The sequence below is a fragment of the Phalangium opilio genome, unplaced genomic scaffold (assembly GCF_054372755.1).
Source record: "Phalangium opilio isolate 3A_F unplaced genomic scaffold, DU_Popi_V2 ptg000043l_1, whole genome shotgun sequence".
In the NCBI taxonomy this organism is placed as follows: domain Eukaryota; kingdom Metazoa; phylum Arthropoda; class Arachnida; order Opiliones; family Phalangiidae; genus Phalangium; species Phalangium opilio.
In genome coordinates, this window is record NW_028324167.1 from 2857705 (window position 1) to 2879289 (window position 21585).

Sequence of the window (21585 nt, forward strand, 5' to 3'; positions counted from 1 at the left end):
TCCTCTGGCTATGCTACTTGAGTTCCAACACCACCAGCTTTGGTTTTCGTCCACTCCACATGGACACTAGTCTGTAATTGCTAGCTTCCAAGCACCACCATCTTCTGTTCTTCGTCAATTTCACCTTGACACCAGCTTCTATGCACCACCATCTTCTGTTCTTCGTCAATTCCACATTGACACCAGCTTCTGTGCACCACCTTCTTCTGTTCTTCGTCAATTCTACATTGACACAAGCTTCTATGCACCACCATCTTCAGGTCTTTTGTCCATTCCACATGGACGCCAGTCAGTACATTCTGGCTTCTTTTCCTCCGTCATCGTTTCGTTTCAATATATACGCGGCGATCAGCTAGGGTTACGAGAAACGTCTAGCCTCCCAATGGCAGGGCTTCCACCATCGGTTCACGCGAATGCGTTTTTATCTATTATTATAATGGAAACGAATCGTATGTATATCCCAAAATTTGAAAAAAGCGGGCAAGAGGGGTACCCTTCACTTTAAACGTCAATATTAGCAAAGTTTCGAAAGATAATAGGAACAACTTTATTTTAAACGATTTAACTAATTTTAAAGTTATTTACTGGCGATTAAAATAATTAATATCATTTATATTTTATTAATTATTTAAGATAAACTTATTTCTATGTACTGACACAAGTGAGAGTTAATATAGAACGAGTAATGAAGAATGCATCTGAATCGAAACACTACACGCATATCAAAGTTAATATAAAGCGAGTAGGATAAAAAGATCTCTTACAAAACGATAACATTTTCTTTTTGCAGAATATTAAATGGAAATACTTAAATATTTTTCGGCATTACGATTGTTTTTGTAGTTGTGTAGCTATAAAGCTCTGTTTCATCTCGATATTACAATAACATCTTTTGATATAAACATTTAAAATTTGGAGTTTACTTTTTAATTCATCTTTACTACATTTATATATAGTGTAAACGTAACTTTTAGCTTCACTAAATAATAAGGATGTTAATACTTCATCTCTCCATACGTGTTGAAACGACTGGATCTATGAGATAAGATAACCTAGATCTTAACCATAATTGACCTTGTTTCATGTCCTCCTCTTATAGTAGGTCTTAACGGTTCAGAGTGAGCCGAAAGTTAAATACACATTTAAGTGATAGATATTAGGTCCTCATTAGAATTGAGAATACGAAGGAAATTATTAAACGCTTTAAACCAAATGATCATGGCAATATCTCGCCGATTAGAACTATGTATTTCCGGTTTGTCTCATTGGCTTGCGGACCTGTGTTTGAAAAGTAAATTCGTCTCGGCTCGGAGAGGTTTATTGTGGTTTCCCAACTTGTTTTTATTTCACTTTGTGTAAATAGTTTCTCTAAACACTTCATGTATTTACCGTCATACTTTTCACTGTCTTTAACTTTTTTCTGTAAACGCTTTACTTCTTTATTCAAACTGCGAATATTAGCGTTTTGACGAGCAATTTCATAGTATTGAAGCTTATTCTTTCGCTCTTTTTTCAAAAGCCATTGGTTAGCACTGTTTAAGTGCTTGGCTAACGTTCTTTTCTCTCTGCCGTATTCTGCAGAAAAGGTATGCTCCTCCCCCAGACTTAAGCTTGCGGATTGGTCGGTCAGGATCGAACTTAGGGCTGTTGGTTGGATATCATGCTGATGACGCCATTTTAAAATAGGGCTGTTGATTGGATGTCCGTATGGGCAGGGCCTGAACATTCTGGCTCAGTTCAGTTCTTTACGTAATCGTAACTATATTTCGGTGCAAAGCCAGTTAACACAACTTGAAAGTGCATTTAACTCTCAAAGGTCAGTGCAAGAGACCTTTGACCTTACTGTTCGGTGTATCGTGCCATCTAGCGCCTAAACCGTTAAACAGACTTAACTAATTCACAAACTTTCATTTCTTTCAACTCTACTGCACGTGTAACGTACAGCCGAACTGCGAAGAAAAGGTAATGTAATAATGATGATTTTACGATAATATTTAAAATGTGACTTTTAATTTTCAACAACCATTTGTTTTAATCGTTTTGTCTTCCCTTGTCATGATTGCATTTACGTTTAATGAGTAATTTGTAAAATACAAAAATAAATGAAATTGTGAAATAGAAAAATAAATGTGACTGTTCATTTATCAATGTTGATACATTTTACTCCAATTTGGCAGATACATTTTGATAAATTCTAGTTTTGCTAACATTCGTTTCTAATTAGTAAGCCATATAGCTTAAGAAATGGCACCAAAACTTAGGAAGGGGACTTATTCTGATGATGAAATGGAATGTCTTGTCTCCCAACTTGAGGCAGTGCTCTCCCTGCTGAATAATCAGTACGGGAAATCTCAGGAGGAGAGGCGAAAAATGTGGCAAACGATTGCTGATCGTTTGAACCACATCAGTGGGCAAGAGCGCACTGGTGAGGAAGTTAGAAAGAAGTGGGCGGCTCTAAAGAGTGCACTTAAAAATAAAGTGGCTACAAGAGCCATGGAAACAAAAAAGACTGGTGGAGGAATTAATTGTGCTAGCGAACTGACACCGATTGAGTCTCGTTTAGCCGCATTGATTCCAAGGGCCTCCATTTTTGGGATAGCCGGAGGGTACGAACTTTCCAATGTGCCCTTTAGTGCATCTCTTCCAGGACCTTCATCAGCGCCACAATTTCCTGAAACGTAAGTGACTTTCTGTAATCCAACAATATATGGTAAGGATAGTAAACACATTGCGCCGGTCCATATTTGGTACAAGTGTACATTAAGATACTTCTTGAACTTGATAAGGTTGGAAATGATCGTGAGTTAAAATGGTTTCACTAACCCATAAATGAGATCATTTACATTTCGAAAAACCTCTTTCAGAATTGTCCACATCCTATTGTTATTGTTTGTACAAACAGTCCCATCCAATGACAGGTGTCACCTAACTTGTTATGTACGTATTTTTATCTCTGTTTAACAAACTATTCCAATTAATTTCCCTATTTCAAGAGCATGATAAGTAATCAGTGTGAAGTGGTCTTTTCCGCGGTTATTCGTACAATTTCCCTATTAGATATTGTTGTTAATGGTACCTATGGCGTAATTGTATCTATTTGTAAATCAAGGCCCTAAAGTGTAATGCTTGCGACATAAGTATTTCAAGCCCGACATTCCGGTGCATTTTACCTAAATGACTAGAGCCTAAACTGCAAGAATTGCTCTGTCCATGAACATTGGCTTCACAATATTAGTGTACTCCTTCTTGGCAGTAATAGCTATTGCATCTTTAATGTTAAGTGTCCGCTCTAAAAGATAGATTTACATCAAAATTCGGCCTGAAATCATATAATTTGTTTTACCTGTTTACTACAAGGCCAACTGGCTCTCAGACGTAAAAGCAAGCACTTTGAGGAATTATGCATTGTTGTTTGTGACCTAACCCTTCTTCGGAGGGTTCCAGGACATTTGTAGAATGTTACTTGTTGGTCTAGTAACTACAAACAGAGTTATTTTTACATTTACAGCAAAACGTCTTGCGGCTCTTCCTCAGAACCTGTACCTTGCGAAGTCGTGTAAGTAACCTACACATACTGTAGCAAATGGCCCAGTTGTGAAATACTTACCTTACCTACATTCACTGATAGTTTCATAAACAGTCCTGAAAATGCCAATATTTGTGACTTCGTCTCCCATTGTAATACACTTTACTAGTAGTTTCTTGTCATATAAACGTAATAGTCATATGCTTTCAAAGATTTCCCTGTAGAAATGCAACTCTGCGACCGGGTAGTTTACCTGTACTTGCCAAATGTCCAGTTGAATGCAATATGTTGCTTATTTTCAATTGACGCTTTACGAACATTAAGGCCATAGGCTTCGTGTGGATATCCCTTCATAGGCAAAAGCTTTGATCCTTATTATACAATACAATACTACATTATCAACTAGACACATTAAAACCGGTTTTAAGTAATCTCAAAAGGTCTAAATGTAACATTGTTATGGCAATTGTTGAGATAATTCATGACCAAATGACATTTTTGTTTCGAACAATGTATTAGACATTTCAAAAAGGCTCAAACCAGCTACTTATTGTATAGTGTTTGTATATACAAATTCTTTCCTACATGTCCTATAACACGTTTCAATATTTGGCTGCCATTTGGCTCCCTCTCATGTTTCAATTACCACGTCAATGTTTAACTCCTACACATAATACGTTACTAACACGATTCAATACATAAAAATATGACCAAGTTCTTTGTTTTTCCGTTAAATAGTCGCAACGACGTCTTGGATGTCAGTTGCGCCGAGGGATTTGGAAGCGTGAATGATTCCAGTATGTCTGAAAGCTTTCCGTCTATATTAATATCATGGAAATTTGTTTCAAGAGACGAAAGAAATACTGATTTTCAGGATCTAAAATCTCGAGATTTCAGATGCTGAAAATCAGTATTTCTTCGTCCCTTGTCAGCACGCACAAAGCTACGTCACATAGAGACCTAGGTATGTGCGTGGTGACAAACTAAGCTGGAACAGAGTATGTACGGATTAAGCTGCTGTTTAGCGTGAAAACAAATTTCCTCTCGCTCATTCTTCTTGCGAATTTAATTTCTTTTAACAAGCGCTCAAATTAATATTGTTATTACCTTTCAAGATCAATCCGACTCTCTTTCGCAAGATGTGTCAAACTTTTTTACCAGCTTTGGTAAGATGACATACTACACAGATGGTGAATAATATTAATTAATTCCTTATTATCCAAGATCCCGAGGCAAGTTGCTCAACAACTGTTAGCGCAACCACCAGTGATGGCCAACCGCCACTGTCTGATACCAATTGTAAGTCGTATACTATACAATACGGATGTCTATCAGTGTTCTATGAATTGGGTAATTTACTCCCGTGGCTAGGCGTTTATCATAACGTTACCTGTTAATAGTTAATTCCTCATATGTTTGGTACCGTCTGCTGTGGTATCGAACATAATCCTCGACACAGTTATTTGACCTTGTTTTGTTCTTAAACATTGAACCTCACAAGATGACACTAACTTTTGTCGCAACATTCGTTGTAATCTTGCGACAATTTACTTGTAAAAGACATTGCTCTGCAAATGAAATTGTTTCATTAACACAACAGCGGATAAATGACGTACATCGTACACTTACAGTGTGTTCGTCCGCTGCTTAGTATTTGGTATCATAACTGAACACAGTTCTTTTACAGCTGAATTGCCTAACAGGAACAGTCGGAAGAGACCTTTAACCTTCAAAGAAGAGCTTCTTATATCTGCCAAAGAAGCTAATGCGCGTGACGAACACCTTCACTCCGTAATGGGAGTTCTGGCAGAAAATGAACGGGTGAGGTTGGAACAAGAAGGGGCCAGGCTGGAATACAAGAAACTTAAGATGGAAAGAAAAGCCGAAAATGAGAAGCAGAAAAATGAAACTGAAAGGTTGAAGGCTGAGGCAGCTAAAATTCAAGCCGAGGCTGCTAAGCTTCAGGCTGAGGCTGCAATGGTCCAGGCTGAAGCATTGAAAACCTTAGTTGCACGCATGCTTCCGTGAAGTCCTCTTTTTGTTTTGTTCTTTTTTTTATTTATTTATTGCATGCAAAACTTGATATGCAAATTGTTTTCTATAATTTATTTCGCGCTTAATTTAAGACGCACCTTTTTCTATTTTGTTTCTTATTTTCATTGTACCTTTAAATTGCACATTTTCATTGTATATTTTCATTACTGTATTGCTTATTTTCATTGTATATTTTCATTACTGTATTGCTTATTTTCATTGTATATTTTCATTACTGTATTGCTTATTTTCATTGTATATTTTCATTACTGTATTGCTTATTTTCATTGTATATTTTCATTACTGTATTGCTTATTTTCATTGTATATTTATTTTGTATTATTTATTTCGCGCTTAATTTGGCATGCGCTTTTCTCAATCATCATTTGTTTCATTTCATTTATTATTTATAACACGCAAAATTTGGCGTGCGCTTTTATCTTAGTTTAATGTTTTACATGCTTAGTCTGGCATGCGCTTTTATTGTAATTTAATTAAATGTAATGTTTTCTGGCATGCGCTGTTATTGAAATTTAATTTAATTTACTGTTTTACATGCTTAGTGTGGCATGCGCTTTTATTGTATTTTCATTTAAGTTAATGTTTACATGCGCTTTTATTGTAATTTCATTTAATTTAATGTTTTACATGCTTGGTCTGGCATGCGCTTTTATTGTAATTTACTTTAATTTAATGATTTACATGCTTAGTCTGGCATTCGCTTTTATTGTAATTTACTTTAATTTAATGTTTTACATGCTTAGTCTGGCATGCGCTTTTATTGTAATTTCATTTAATTTAATGTTTTACATGCTTAGTCTGGCATGCGCTTTTATTGTAATTTCATTTAATTTAATGTTTTACATGCTTAGTCTGGCATTCGCTTTTATTGTAATTTACTTTAATTTAATGTTTCACATGCTTAGTCTGGCATGTGCTTTTATTGTAATTTCATTTAATTTAATGTTTTACATGCTTAGTCTGGCATGCGCTTTTATTGTAATTTCATTTAATTTAATGTTTTACATGCTTAGTCTGGCATTCGCTTTTATTGTAATTTACTTTAATTTAATGTTTTACATGCTTAGTCTGGCATGCGCTTTTATTGTAATTTCATTTAATTTAATGTTTTACATGCTTAGTCTGGCTTATGCTATATTTAAAAACGATTACTCTCATTATTTTCTATTGCATGTTCTTGATTTCATGGTGTGCCTCGCACCTTTATAGTCTGTGTAAGGTTCATGCTTGTCACGTTTCTTGCGACATCATTTCGCCATTGCAAATTCAGCCTGGTCCTAAATATATGGAGCGAGAATAATAAGCACTCACTTTCTTCACAGGTTCAGTTTACATCACTTCGACCATCGTCCAATCACATAGGTTCATCGAAGATACGCTTAACGTCATCAGCAAAGAGCTACACTTATTTAACAGACATCTATTATATTTGGTCGTAAATGTTAAATGTCCATGTCCATTAATTAATACATTTCCTTTTCAGCGTTACCAGGCTCTACAGCGAAAGCTTGAGCGATATGGGAAGCATCTCTGGTTGTAATGACACATTTTTGGCGCCATCAAGGGCTTTAACTGAACCCTAGTCAGGAGAGTGGAACCATAGACGTATGGACAGAGTGATAGGCTGGACCAATGCCTGAGAATTTGACGTGACGATTCGCATTGTGTTTTATTTGGATGATGACGTCATATTAGTTAAAGAGACGCATAAGACGCCTTTCGGTTACATTCGCCTCAACATATAGTCTCAAACTTCAAATGGGTAAGATCAAAAGTATATAGATCTATAAAAACAAAAAGTACAGTTCATAGGTTCTTCCTCGCGCCGTGTAATATGAGAATCCCCGCTTCATTTCAAAATAGTGCCGACCCCCCTCCGCGTATGATTACATTCACGACCGTAGCACAGGTACATGCGTAAAAAGGCTCTCACAAAGTAGAGCCAAGAAAACTTGGTCATCTAGTTAAGCATCGCGTCTGTGGTCATACATAGCCCACTCGATTACGCGCATCACGACGCTGCGCTGCTCGCGCTATAGCGCTATAGCGCGAGCAGCGCAGCGTCCGGGACCGGGAGCGCGGATCGAATGGGCTATGGGTCATAATATCGGGTTCTTGGCTCTTGCATTTTTTTTTACAGTGAGTCCGGTAACGGTTTCTACAATCTTTTGACATAATAAGACAATTAATAAAGCAAATAATGCCACGGAAGAAAAGCCAAGCGCAATTGGATGCAATAACTTCCAAAAACCAGCAAACTCAGTGTAACTTTTATGTAGTATTTAAAGAAGATGTTGGTGTACAAACGTATGAAACCAGCGCCAGTGAGTTAAAGAGCAAAGGCTTAGTGAAAGTTAGCGCTGAAATCCAGACAGACTTTGGTTTAAACATAAGAAATGTTGAAACTCAAACGGAGATTTTTGGATTTAACGTACCATCTCAGAAATGGGAAGAAATAAATTGCTTTAATAGTTTATACCTAGTTGAAAATAGTCGTAAACGAAAGTTATATTTGGATAAAGAGACTTGCACAGCCGATGACAGTTTTGGACTCAAACGAAGACGAGCTCTATCAATTTCAACAGAAGCCACTGCGTTTGATACGACGTTCAATGAATTAGAACTTATTTCTCCAGCCATATTAGCTTTAAAAACATTTGCAGAGAGTTTAAGTCAAGGTATGTAAATCCTTTTGTTTACCTCGCAATAATAATAATTGATGAATAATTGGACATATTATATGCTTAGCAGGAGCTTCTATTAGAATTTTAAAAGACCATAATGGACTTGTGGAATACCTTGAGATTTACCAGGAGAATGGGCTACTGGCTGTAGCAAATTATTATGATGCTCCGCAACGCTTGTTGTTTTCTTGTGATGGAACCTTCTCAATATTGACACTTTTCAAAGGTGTAGAACAAATTAAGTACTACAATTTTGAAACTCAAACCCTAAATGTGGAAATAGTCACCAATGCCATGGCGTCACTGGATAAAAAATACGTTTTTTGTACTGGAATAAGGAAGGTATGATGAACTCTAATGTTGTCATTGTTAAATGTGACTTAATACTTAAAAAACAATGGATCTCTCCAATAGGATGAAGCAATGGGGATGGAATGTACCAAAAAGCTTCAAAAACATGTTTATCCATTTGAGCGTTATCAAGCTACTGATTGTTTTGTATGGTTTGTACCTCCACCCAATGCTGCTAAAGAAAAAATTCGGGAAAGGCTGTACCAATGTACAAATTGTCGTAGCCTTAACTGGTAAAAGCTTACAATCCACCAAGCTGTGGAGCTTGAATTTGACTTGGGAATAACATAACACATTACTTTCAGGTACATGACGGATTGCAAAAAGAAAAAAGAACAAGTCACCCCGAGATCCAAACTAAAGAGGCAGTCTGTTGATTCACGATGCAGGATTACCATTTTGACTCCCAAGTCCAAGCGAAAAAGGTTGTTGCAAAGTAAACGCAAACGATCATCACTAGTTCGAAAAGTAACGGATCTAGAAAGCAAACTTATAGCGACCTCCTTGGAACTAAACCAAGAACACGATGGGGAAATGAAAAAAATCGTTGCTGAAATTAACATGAAAGGACGTAACGATTTGGATCAAATATTTAGTGAAGCCATGAAAAAAAACAAGACTATTGGATTGGCATTAAGAAAAGCATGGGAGCTAAACAGTCAACCCTCAACAAAAAATGACTTTTTGAATGATCAGGAAAAATGTAGAAAAGGATCGCAAGGGAACAGATGGAGTCCACTTACTTATAGAATTGCGCTCAGTGTCTATTCTCGTTCACCTGCAGCGTACGAGGCTCTTGCATCATTTGACGTTTTGCAATTACCAAGTACTCACACCTTAAAGGCCAAAGTGAGACAGATTGAAAGTAAGCCAGGAATCGATCTTGTTCACCTCAAGAAGGAATCCAAAAGGTTTGATGAGTTCGTTGGAGATCACCCCGAATATTATAATCCTGTCAAGGAAGGCGCATTGATTTTTGATGAGGTCAAAATCATTGGAAAATTAATGTGGAATTCAACGAATGGTGAATTCATGGGGGCTGCAATGGATCCCAATGAATATGCGTCTTTAGAAGATTTATACAAAGTCAGAAACCTCTCGGAAGTTTTGGAAGCTGAATATGCTCTTCAATATCTTTGGCGCTGCACCACTACATCTTTTGACATTATAGGCCCCTATTTCATGTTTTCGAAGCCAGTCACTCATGCAGCTATAACTAGCACACTGTTGAAGACTGTTTTCGCATTCCATTCTGTAGGGTTGGAGGTAGGAGTTTTCGTTTGCGATGGAGGGAGCAGCAACATTTCTTCCCTAAGACAAAGTTTAGGTATCAGCAAAGCCCTCGAACCTTCTGCGAATGAAGATGGATCATTAAATTTCCGGTTCAGCACAAAAATAAGAAATTGGTGTGTCCAGGAGAGATGGATTTATTGGATGGTGTGCCCAAGCCACCAACTAAAGAATATGATAAATGCCTTAAATCATTCCCAAGATGAAGGAACTAGAGATTTCACAAAACAAGGTGTAAGATTTGGGTGGAAACAAATTGCTGAAATGAAAAAGCGAGAAGATGACAGAAGGGACAGTGGCGAATTGGTTCAGGTCAAGCGTCTTCTGCAATCCCATATTGACCGTGATTCCTGGACGAAACTAAATGTTACCCCAGCTAGAATCTTGCAACAAATGGAAGTGATGGGAGAACTTTACAATTATGCCAATCCAACGTTTGAAGACGTCCCAAATAACACGGAAAATGTGATGGCTTGCTATGACTTTTTAAAAGCGTGTCATGACATATTTGAAGAAGGCCTGCTCTCTAAGGAACGAGTTTATAGCCTAGAGTCGCCACCCATAAGATCCATGTTAAATGGACTAAAGTATTTTGAAAATTGGGCGATTGAACGAATGACTGATAGTAAGAAAATGACAAATAACCCCAAGTTTCTTGCATGGCAAACATTTGAGCTTCTTCGAATATCTATTTATGGTTTCATTGACTACTTGCAAGATTTCACGACGCGCCATCCTTCAAAATACATTTATCCTCTTCGGTTAAACGGCTCTGCGGTAGAAACTCTATTCAGCCAAATGAAATATGTAACAGCCGGTAAATTAACAAGTTTAAACTATAGCAACGCGCGACGAGCCTTATTGATTAAGGGGTGCACAAAAACCTCTCAAAATGCAGAGGCATCTTACCGCAAAGTTGGCTTGGATATTTGTGAAAAATAGGAATTGAATTTTCGTATCTCCTTTCATTCCCAATGTAGTTGCATTTTCAGAAAACTATACAACTTTATAAAAGTAATAAAGGTTTTAGAAAAGTTTTGAAAAACATTTCATTGTTCTCGACTTATTATCAGCAATATTTTCTATTTGACATATTTTCAAATTGCATTGTAAGAGTCAAAATAAGATATGTTCTTATTTTGTATTTAACAATCTATTTAGGTATTTTAACTTTTAACATTCAGTTAAAATTATAATAGGAACTAAGGTGTCATAACATTCAATAAAATTATAAGAACAGGAACTTATATAACCAAACTATATAACAACCATCAAAACGTCAACAACTATACTTGATCTATATACGCTTGGTGACAATTACACATTTTAAAATAGTACCATAAAATTTTAATGGTAACAAAAGTCTTTTAATTGTTTCTTTTTAATATGTCTCCCTGATCTTGATCTCGTTATTTCCCCTACATGTCCTTCGATAGTAAACCCAGAAGTTGATGGCGTTGGGCTTACTATGCCTTTGTTGCTGTACTCGCTTTCCCCTGCTATTAATCTATTTTTTGACGTTTTTTCAGCTTCTATTAATTTGTTTGGCGTAGTTGAATCATTGTTTATGCTGTTAATTTGAGTGTTCTCCGAGAGTAAGTTATCTTCAATGTCTCTTAATTTTCTAGGTGCTCTGAAAGAACTTGACTTGATTGGCCTAGTTGGACTTATTATTTGAGTGTTGCTGCAGTCAGTGTCTTGATTTGGAAGATCAGGATCCAAGATGTTTTGTTTATGGCAGTTTTCATCTTCATAAGGACTTTTTGTTTTTGAGACTTATTTTGTTTATCAATTTTTTTTTGTTTATCACATTTTGTTTGTCTATCACATTTTGTTTGTCTATCATATTTTGTTTGTCTATCACATTTTGTTTGTTTATCACATTTTGTTTGTTTATCTCATTTTTTTTGTTAATCACCTTTTTTTTGCTAATCACATTTTTTTTTGTTAATCACAACCTTTTTGTTAATCACAGTTTTTTCTTAGTCCCATACAGCATAAACCGTAAATTTTGCCCTCCTACACCTCGATTACCCCTCCTTTCGTTTCTCCGACGTGTTGCACCTCTTATGAGGTCAGCCAACTTGGCGTGGACCAATTTCCTTTGAAATATTATTCTGAAGTCTTCCAACTGACTAGTTGTAAATCCATGTTCCTGAACTTCAGGAATTTCCGACACTATTGCGTGAAATTGTGCTTTCAAAGATTCATCCTCTCTTATAATTTTTGTGGTCTCCTCTGCAATAGTAAAGGTTTCAAAATCAGGGATATAAAAGCTTACCAAAAGGACTAAAATTACTTACTAATTGTTTTCCCGGGGGTTGGAGTAGTTGACCAATATCTATATAGGTCCACAACCATTTTGCATAAGCGAGATACAAACGGTATCAATGTTGGATGCGCAATAAATAATCCGCCTCTGTTGATCATTCTTATAACTGATGGAATTTCTGGGACTAGTTGTTCAGTATTTCTTATTGATAAAGCAATTCTATACAACAAGTGTGCCTTATCCCTTTGCTTTGCACTTAAAGGTTTTTTGCCCTTTTTAATTTTTTTAAGAATTTGCATCCCTTCTTTGTTAACAGACCAGATCTCTCCCATAACTCCACCAACCAGCCTATTTATTGTATAAAGCCTGTCGGTTTTTAAATGTCTCAATTTAGATGTTTTTGCAGCGATTATGTCTTCCTCGTATTCTATAAATGTTTGGTCATAAGACCGCTTTTGTGGTAGAACATCATTGATTTGTTTGTCACTGGCCTTAAGATCAATGAACCGCCAACCCACCCACTGAATAACTTTTAGTAATTCACTTTCACATTCGTCATCACATAAGATTACTGGATCTGTTCCAGTTTCAGAAAAGACTAAATTGTGAACCCACTTGCACCATGAATATAAAAAAGCCGAATAACCTCCGCGATCTCCTTCATGTTTTGAATAGAGTAAATTATATTGTATATTCCAGTGATGGGCATTTTTGATATTTTTTCTCCCTCTCCCACTCACACCTTTTTTCAAATATTGACCAAAGCGCAGCTCTCCTCTCCCATCTCATAAGATGATGAAATATTTTAAACCTCTCCTCTCCTTATTTTATCAAATTCAAATACAAATCCATCTCATCTCACGTGATCAAAATGGCGCTTTTCTGTAGAAACCTCTCCTCTATGGCTCACATCTTTTATTTTATAAAATGGAACCAAATATCAAGCGCACTTCTGTTCGTCAGAGTTATTGAAAACTCATTTTTGAGTCCTCTCCTTTTAGTAATATACATTTTCTTTCATTTCATGGCAGCCCTCAAATCAGAGCCTTTGTTTGGCTCTCCTCTCCTCCTCTCCTTTCAGTTTGTTTTCTAGTAGACATATCTCTCGTTGAGTTTATCCCGGGTTTTGTATATCATCTCATTTTATGCACCTGCAACATCATCTGGTATTTTTCACTCATCTCATTTAAACACTCATGAAGTCTTAGTTTTGAACTCAAAACTATTTCTTCAATCTCACATCATTTTATTTTTAGCGCTCATCTCATTTTTAAATTAGCACTTATCTCATTGTAAAAGGGTTTTTTATTATATTACATGGCTCGAGCAAGCTTCAATGAAGTGTACTTTTTGTTTTCATGTATGAGCATTTGCTGTTCGTTTATGCACCAATGCTATAAAATAAGGCGCAAAGTACTTTTTCTCAGTGAGCATCTATTAGACTTTAATCAAAGCTAATCAGATAAAAAATAATGAAAGGCAAAATTAAAAGAGGTGAAGTCAAACATTATTAATAAAAATGTCATTGTTTACAAAAACGGGAAAAGTGTAAAATATAAGTGTAGAAAATTAATTGCCTGAAGTAAGAGATATTCAAATTTTCCATTTTGAAAACATGATTATAAAACATCAATTATTTGATAAAATTCTTATCTTAATTTTTTTCGCCAAATTTACTTCAGTAAATATAATTTAACATGAAAGATACGCATAATTTTAAAAAAGAACACGTTTGCATTTTATTTTCTCTCAAACATTTACAATAAGGTTGAGAATTCGGCCCTATAAGGAGAATGAAATGGACAGAAAAACGTTTTCGTTAATTGTAAAGTTTTCGAAGTTTTAAAAATTTAGGTGTAGCTCTCAAGATATCACGATCAATCTACAGATTTTTTCGACACTAATAGTGAAATCACAATGAAAATGCCTATGTTATTTTCCGCTTAGTAATATTTCCAATTTTAAAATATAAAAATTTAAACTGATATATATACCATATCAATATTTCCAATTTTATAATATAAAACTTTAATCTGATCAAGCTACATTTTTTCAGATATCTGAGTATTTGAATCTTCTATAAGCAAAGTATAAAGGAGAACATTGTATCCCTTACAAAATTCTTGAAAGTGACTTATTTTCTAGAACTACTAGAAAAATACTGTGTTTAAACTTTTTGGGCAAGTGAAATTTAGGTGAAAAAACTAGGATAAGAATTTTTTCAGATAATTGATAATTTATAGTCATTTCTTCTAAAAGGAAAATTTGAATATCTGTACTTCAGGCAATTAATTTTCTTTACTTATCTTTTACACTTTCCCTTTTTTGTCTACAAAGGCAGTTTTTATTAATATCTTCTAATTCAGTCTTAATATTATTTAAAATTGTTTAGAATCAATGGAAAGAAAACGTATTAGGGCGTTGCGCGTCCATCGGTAATCTAGCTTCATTACCAGTAGTCGATATTCTACCGCTGTCTTAGAATACTAAAGCTTATCTTATTAACGCGTGTTTTAAATTCTTTGAACACCTATAAATAACATAAGTCGCTTCAAAGATAATCTCAAAATTTATCAAAAGTACAAACTCAAAATACGTTATCCCGTAATTTCCGTTTAGCTGAAAAAAAAACTGACAGCCACAACATAATTAAATAAACCTTTATTATGGTTGAGATAGTAGGGTTTCGCCTTTGAAAGTAACTCAATTAAATTTCAGGCGGTGCAAAGTTTCTCTTTTCTTTTTTTCAGTTGTAGTATTTTTTACCTACTGCTCAAAATATGTCTCCCATCAACCACTACTTTCATCCAGTATCTCACCAATCACTTCTATCATCAAGTATAACGACATCTCGTCAACCACTCCTTTCATCGAGTATAAGAAATTCTCATCAACCACTCATTTCATAGCACATTAAAAAACCTATTTCATATCAACCACTCATTCCATGGAAAACCAAAAACTTATATCATACACTCACTTCAAGAAAAACAATGCCCAAAAACAGATTCTCACCTATCACTCCACTCATGGACTACCGAAAAATCATATCTCACATCCAACTACTCTGCTCATGATCCAAAACAATTGCTCTCAACACTATATTATCTCTCCGAGTTTTGAAAATAAAATATCTCACCACAAAAGTTACTCGTGGAGGTTGAAAAACCACCTCTCATCTCAAACTCACCTCCAATTTCAAATTTTAGTACCTCTCCTCTCCTGCTCACCTCCAATTTCAAATTTTAGTACCTCTCTCTCCTGCTCATATCACAAGCTCAAAAAAGCCCTCTCCTTTACTCAGAAATGACTCAAAATTATGAGTAGGAGATGAGAGCGCCCATCACTGGTATATTCATATTTTCTACAGTTCCCTTTAAAGAGCCAGAATCCTTCATAAACATAATCTGTTTTTTCCTCTTTTCCGACGGGTCCGTTGTAAAAAAATCATTATTTTCAAAGTCTTTTAAAATTAAGTCGACAGATACGTCGTTTTCCATTTTTCACTGTTATATTCTAGCAGAAAAGATAGCAGACGCTACTAGACTAGTACAAAGAATTAACGTTTGGGGCGTCAGCGTGATGTACTATTTTCAGAAAAAAATCGATAAACCTATGACGTCAAAAACCGCTTCTCCGATTGGTTAGTTCGTGTTGGGGTTGAGAGGAGGACCGTTAGCTTCTCAGTTTACATGCCGTCTACAGCCAAAGGCAGGGAATTGCTCATGAACTGTACTTTTTGTTTTTATAGATCTATATACTTTTGGTAAGATGTATTGTTTACTCGGCTCAAACCGGGATGGAAACTAAGCTGCTGCGAGTGATAAGTTTACCATTTCTGTGAGATGAATCATCCATTGTAATGTGATATTCTAAAAAATATGATCATCATTATTTCTTTAATTTCATAATTGAAACAGACCTACTAATAATGTGCTTACGTTATTGAAGACAGAGGCATTGTGTTGACGCGTTCTTCAACTATGTCCTCACGAAGGGTAGTAATTGAGTGTATTACCACAATTAGCTGTAACGTCTGCTGTGATTAGCCATAATCGCTGTAGGGAAACAGACAATTTCTTTGGCAAACCTGTACAGTGAGAGTTGGTATGGCGATGGCTTCAATGCTGTAGAGGCTACCTTTGAACGTGATATGGACATTGCTAGAAGTTAAGTCGTCTCTGAGGTAAGTGGTGTTGGGTTCATTTAGTGATTCAACATAGAACACTGAGGGCTCGTAGTGTAAAGTGTCAAATGAGAATAGACAGACCATCACTGTACAATAGTTCCCGTTGATGAGGTTTATTGGCTTGCCACTGTCATCACTACTAAGACGGTAGGGTTGCTTGAGTTTGTTGCAAGCGTTGTAGGTTTCTCAGTCATTGTGTAGAGAGAGTTCTAGTAAGTTGTCTTGTCAAAGCTGAACGTTCTATATATACATATATATACTAGCTGTTATCCACGGCGTCACTCGCGTGTAATAAGAACTTCCATCAAAATGATACAAAGAATGGGTAGATTTAACTGATTCGACTAATATTTTTGTAGCACCCTAGGAGCGAAGGCACTAAGCATTGCCCGTTAGCCCGTCGGGACATTTTTTATTACTTTTCATGCGGACATTATTCCATAAAGATGGGTTTTTAAGTTTTTGGCCGCCATTTAAAAAGATGGCAACAAATCGAACCCGAAAAACCATTCAGCCCGTCTATAGGTTGCCATAGTACTAAATATTTGTGAAATCGGTTGAAACGCGCGGACTTTGTTGCATAGAGAAGAGCTTTTACATTTATGGGTGCCATTTTTTAAGATGGCGGCGGATTGGAAAAATCTTTCTTAGTACGCGCCTACTACTTACGAGTAACGTTCCAGCAAAGTTTCAGCCTTCTAGGGCAAGCGGTTTGGGCTGCGCGTTGATTATCAGTCAGTCAGTCAGGACTTTGATTTATATAGATATAGATAATATTTGGGAAAGGCCAAAGTGTGGTTTCCAGTGTAGTACATCATGATCATTAACAAATTTAGCCGAGATGTGTTTGTGATGCATAAAAAGTGGTCTCGCCAGATCGGCACGTCCGTCTACAATGAACCATTATTATGGCTGTTGAACAGTTGACGCAAACGAGTTCTTTGAATGTTCTCTAAATCATTATCTTCAACCAAGAATGGTTCTACTGCACTGTGAGCCACGTCTCATTATCTAATTAGTGACGCGCGATACGGAAATAATGAGACTCCAAAGTTCTCAACTAATGACCCCGTATATGATTAGTTGTGAGATCAAAACGTTTAGTGTAGCTTTCAACTGAGCACACTATTCAACCTTCCACGAAGAATGGGTATGTGTGACCGACACAAAATATTTCGGTTTAAAGCGTCGTCAAATGTCAAGGTCAAATTTTTAAGGGTTATTGAACTTATTGTAGACACATTTCGTTGCGTAGTACAAGCTTTATCTACCGACACAGCTAACTGACAGCGTCCTATACTAACTATTACTGTTAACCGCAGCACGTTTTGATGGAAAGGCGAAACGGGGTGAGACCACGAAGGAGAACTCCTTTAACAAGTGTATGGGGAGAGAACTTGGAAAATCTACGCAGCAGTAGACCGGTTCCACAGTTCATGATCAAAATGTCCCACTTGGTGTGAGGCGAAAGTGATAACTGCAACGCTGTGCTTCCACCCAACGTCAGCGTTTACAGCGCTATCAATGTTTGCCGAATCGTTCGTCCAGCTTGAAGCAGCTCATTGTGGTCATGGGCGTGTTCTGCTTCAAGTTCGTCATCGGTGTCATTGGTTGGTTGCGGATTTAATGCAACTGGTGCAGCTAAAAACAAAAACCTTATATTAAAACTGGTTCTAATCAAATGGAGTCAAGAAAGCTGTTGTAACTAATTTAGATTAGTACACACCCTTTACTGACCATGGGGTTAACAGTTAGATTACAGGATGCGTAATCTGAGAGAAAAACGGCACGCTTAATGTATCAAAGCTCAGGTCGGATAGGACGCCAAAAAGGGGGAGGAATCGCCAGACTCAACACTAAGGGCTACAGATGAAGCAATTACCATTGAATCCTACTCTTTCTTCCCCATTTTTGGCGACCCATCCAACCTGAGCTGTGACACATTAACCGTGCCGGTTTCTCTCAGATTACGCATACTTCCCCCATCATCCTAATCATAATGATGTACATATATCCATGCACATGAATAAATTTAACATTCAACATATATAACTATAATTTACCTTGCTCCCTAGGCATTGGCTCATCCAAACAGAAGTTGTGTAAAATGCAGCAAGCATAAATTATGTCAGTGACCTTTCTAGGGTTATAACAAAGGGCACCTCGTGACATGTCTAGGCATCGGAAACGCATCTTCAAAATGCCATTGACGCGTTCAATAACATTCCGACCTAAATGTTAATAACAATTAATTGACTAAGTTAATACAGCAACACTAGCTTTGATTATGTTAGGTATCAACGTGACCAATAGTTTAAAATATTTTTGAAAATATCACAAGTGACAACTATCACTTAAATAGTTAATGTCAGTCAATAGCTTTCACTTGCGTAATTGGTCAGAATGGTCTATGTTATTTATCAATCAAAAGTTCAAAATGCAATTACCTGACATACGACGCTGATTATAGCGTTGTTCATTTGGTGTTTCAGGGTGGAGAATGGGTGTCATTAGGAATGGCTGTAACGGGTAACCACTATCGCCCAAAAGCTACCCTTGTGGCATTGTTCCAGCCTTAAAACGCCCAAATATGTCGCTGAAACGCCATATAAATGAGTCATGCGTCCCACCAGCATGTTTTGCCACAACATCAGTGATACGCATTTCATTATCGCAAATCTGGTACAGAAATAGGACTGTCAGTATGCACATTATCATTCAAGGAGGACACCATTTACCAATTGGACATTAAGGGAGTAATTTCCTTTCCTATCCATGTGGGCATTTGGTTCAATAACTGGTGCTTTGATTAGCACATGAGTGCAATCAATTGCACCTAAAACATCTGGGAAAGAGCACCTGGCTCTAAATGATGCCTGTAAAAACCATAGGAGATACTTAATTTTCAATATTGTCTCCATGTTCAAGAAAAATGGAACTCTGAATTGAAGTTAAAAGTTTTGTTCCATAAAAACTTTCTTGCAAACTTAACTTGGCATGATGAATGTAACACCAAAACCCCATTTAAAATGCCTGAAACTGCGTAAGCAAATCTCACCAAAACTAAACCAAATCACATTTCCGAAAAATACATTTTGATTGCCTCTGACCATTTCGCGGTTGTTTAACATGAATATCAACGTAGTTTTCAATCATATGTCTAATAAAGGAGCAGGGTGACCACTCTTCCTATATTTCCTATTTTTGCCTATATTTTTAAGTCCTTCCTATTTTCTCCTATAATTTTATGATAATTCCTATATTCTCCTATAATTGGAAAATTCTAATGCATACGACGAGACTATCGGCGTTTTACCGTGTTTGAAATATCGCGGAGTGCCTGATCCTTCCGTAACTGCTGGGGAACTAGAGAATAACTTCATAAATAATTTTTTTTTGAGCCACTGTCCACAGACGCTATGCGACGCTTCAAAACTGCCTCTGAATTCTGAGGGAAATAATGGCTGCGTTCAGTAACGCTCATCAGGAAAAGCATCGATGTTTGGGAAGATGAAATCGATGGTGGTGTAGGACATCAATGTCATCATCGATGTTTTTGATGCCGGTTACTGAACGCGGCCATTGTCTACTCTTCTCGTGTAAAACCTTAAGGAAGTTGACGCTTGCATTTTTTAATCGCCTGCTTAGAATTTTGGCCCGCTTTTCTCGCAATAGATATGAGAGCTATAACAGTTGCTCAAATGCTTTTGAAAAGTGGTCATGAGGAAACTTTTAGCGCTCAATCGAAACTAGACTCTATTAATAGGCAGCTACTCAAAATTGAAAACAAAAAACACCATATGCTCCTCAATTTAACCAGCCCTAAAGGTGTTGAACCAGCTCCTAAAAAACCCAAAAAGAAATAGTTGTGATAGTAACAGTATGTGAAAATTTATCGCTCATATATGTGAGGTGATAGTTCTGTTTGCAATAAAAATATGGTTCCTACTTTTTAATATATAAATATCATTTTTGTAAAAGAAATGCACCCCATTTATCTTATATTTTTCAGTAATTTCTTCCTATATTTTGCGCAAATTTCCTCCTATATTTTCCCATATTTTACGCCAATTTCCTCCTATATTTTCCTATATTTCCAGGATAAATTTCCTATATTTCCTTTAAAGGAATTTACAATTTTCAGTGGTCACCCTGAAGGAGATATGTACCCGATATATTCAGAGCTTTATGCTGGGGGAGAAGCTATGATCGAAGAATACTTTAAACGGCTATACTTCTGATTTTATTACAAAAGTGAAGTTGAAACTCCACTTGCCCGCCAGAACCGTGCTAGGGAGGTTTATCGTATCACATAATACCAACCTTTACCGCAGCCACTTCAGCCTCACCAGTAGGAAAGTTAACCAGCTCCTTCATGTGAACAATGATTGCCTCAGTAACATTTTTTATGGCTCGGCTCACTGATGGCTGGCTCATGCCGTGCTCGTAGTTACTGGCGAGCGCATGCTGAAAACTACCAGAACCATAAAAAAGAAGAGCCACATGTACTTGGTGCTCCACCGTCAAAACATATTCCTGATTCGGTTTATTTCCGAAATGGGGTCTTAATTTGTCACATAATTTCCGAACTTTGTCTTTACTGAGTCTGTATTGACTTAAATACTCCGCATCTGGCAAAAGATAGGGATCGCCTCTATTTCTTCGATATATATCACCATTATCTTGTTCATCAAAATGGGCAGCAGCAGCTACATAAACACGACCGGCCATTGTAGAATTAGAAATGAACAATCGTGCTGGCTGTCGTCTGCTTCATAGTGCGTTCAGCACCATCAAAGTAACTTTAAAGTCGGTAATGTAACCGATTCAAGAACCTAAACGTTTCGACGGTCATCAAATTCATAATTTTGAATTTCGTGTTTATTTTGACTATGTTGAGGAGCGCCTGCGCAGCCTGCCCTATTTATTTTTACGAATCAACAGCCCTATGTCAAAATGGCGTCATCAGCATGATATCAAACCAACAGCCCAAAGTTCGATCCTGACCGACCAATCCGCAAGCTTAAGTCTGGGGGAGGAGCATACCTTTTCTGCAGAATACGGCCCCTGAACGTTCAAAGTTTTTCCAGAAAATGTTACTTTTTCTTAATTCTTCTATGCCATCACAAATGCAGTAACACCGAGAACTTTTTAAACATTGACCTTCATTAATAGGAACCATTTTCAAGCAACTTGATTTTTCTTTACAAACATTCAT

At 36.7% G+C, this 21585-nt stretch overlaps 2 protein-coding genes across 4 annotated transcripts; both read right to left on the reverse strand.

The window, feature by feature from the left end:
* Positions 1–2118: 2118 nt before the first annotated feature.
* Positions 2119–3235, reverse strand: LOC149677363 (uncharacterized). 3 transcript variants are annotated; one of them, XM_089837448.1, is made up of 3 exons: positions 3171–3235; positions 2824–2925; positions 2119–2671 (listed from the first exon to the last, which is right to left on the reverse strand). In XM_089837448.1, the coding sequence occupies exons 2-3, from the start codon at positions 2837–2839 to the stop codon at positions 2352–2354; spliced, it is 336 nt and encodes a 111-aa protein (XP_089693574.1). In that variant the 5' UTR covers positions 2840–2925; positions 3171–3235; the 3' UTR covers positions 2119–2351. The 3 variants fall into 3 exon arrangements, with proteins under 3 accessions (XP_089693574.1, XP_089693572.1, XP_089693573.1); XM_089837446.1 differs by having other exon boundaries at positions 2119–2925; XM_089837447.1 differs by lacking the exon at positions 3171–3235 and having other exon boundaries at positions 2824–2982.
* An 8588-nt stretch (positions 3236–11823) lies between these two features.
* LOC149677364 (uncharacterized) lies at positions 11824–12651 on the reverse strand. The gene is made up of 2 exons (XM_089837449.1): positions 12210–12651; positions 11824–12144 (listed from the first exon to the last, which is right to left on the reverse strand). Exons 1-2 carry the CDS (start codon positions 12508–12510, stop codon positions 11876–11878), a joined length of 570 nt encoding a protein of 189 aa, XP_089693575.1. The 5' UTR covers positions 12511–12651; the 3' UTR covers positions 11824–11875.
* Positions 12652–21585: the final 8934 nt, after the last annotated feature.

Excerpts from the sequence above, each read along its gene's own strand:
- LOC149677363 (XM_089837446.1), bottom strand. The coding sequence starts at position 2,729 with ATGTGTTTACTATCCTTACCATATATTGTTGGATTACAGAAAGTCACT.
- LOC149677364 (XM_089837449.1), bottom strand. The coding sequence starts at position 12,510 with ATGGGAGAGATCTGGTCTGTTAACAAAGAAGGGATGCAAATTCTTAAA. Across the intron at positions 12,145-12,209 it reads AACCCCCGGGAAAACAATTA|AGGAGACCACAAAAATTATA; the intron begins GTAAGTAATTTT and ends TTACTATTGCAG.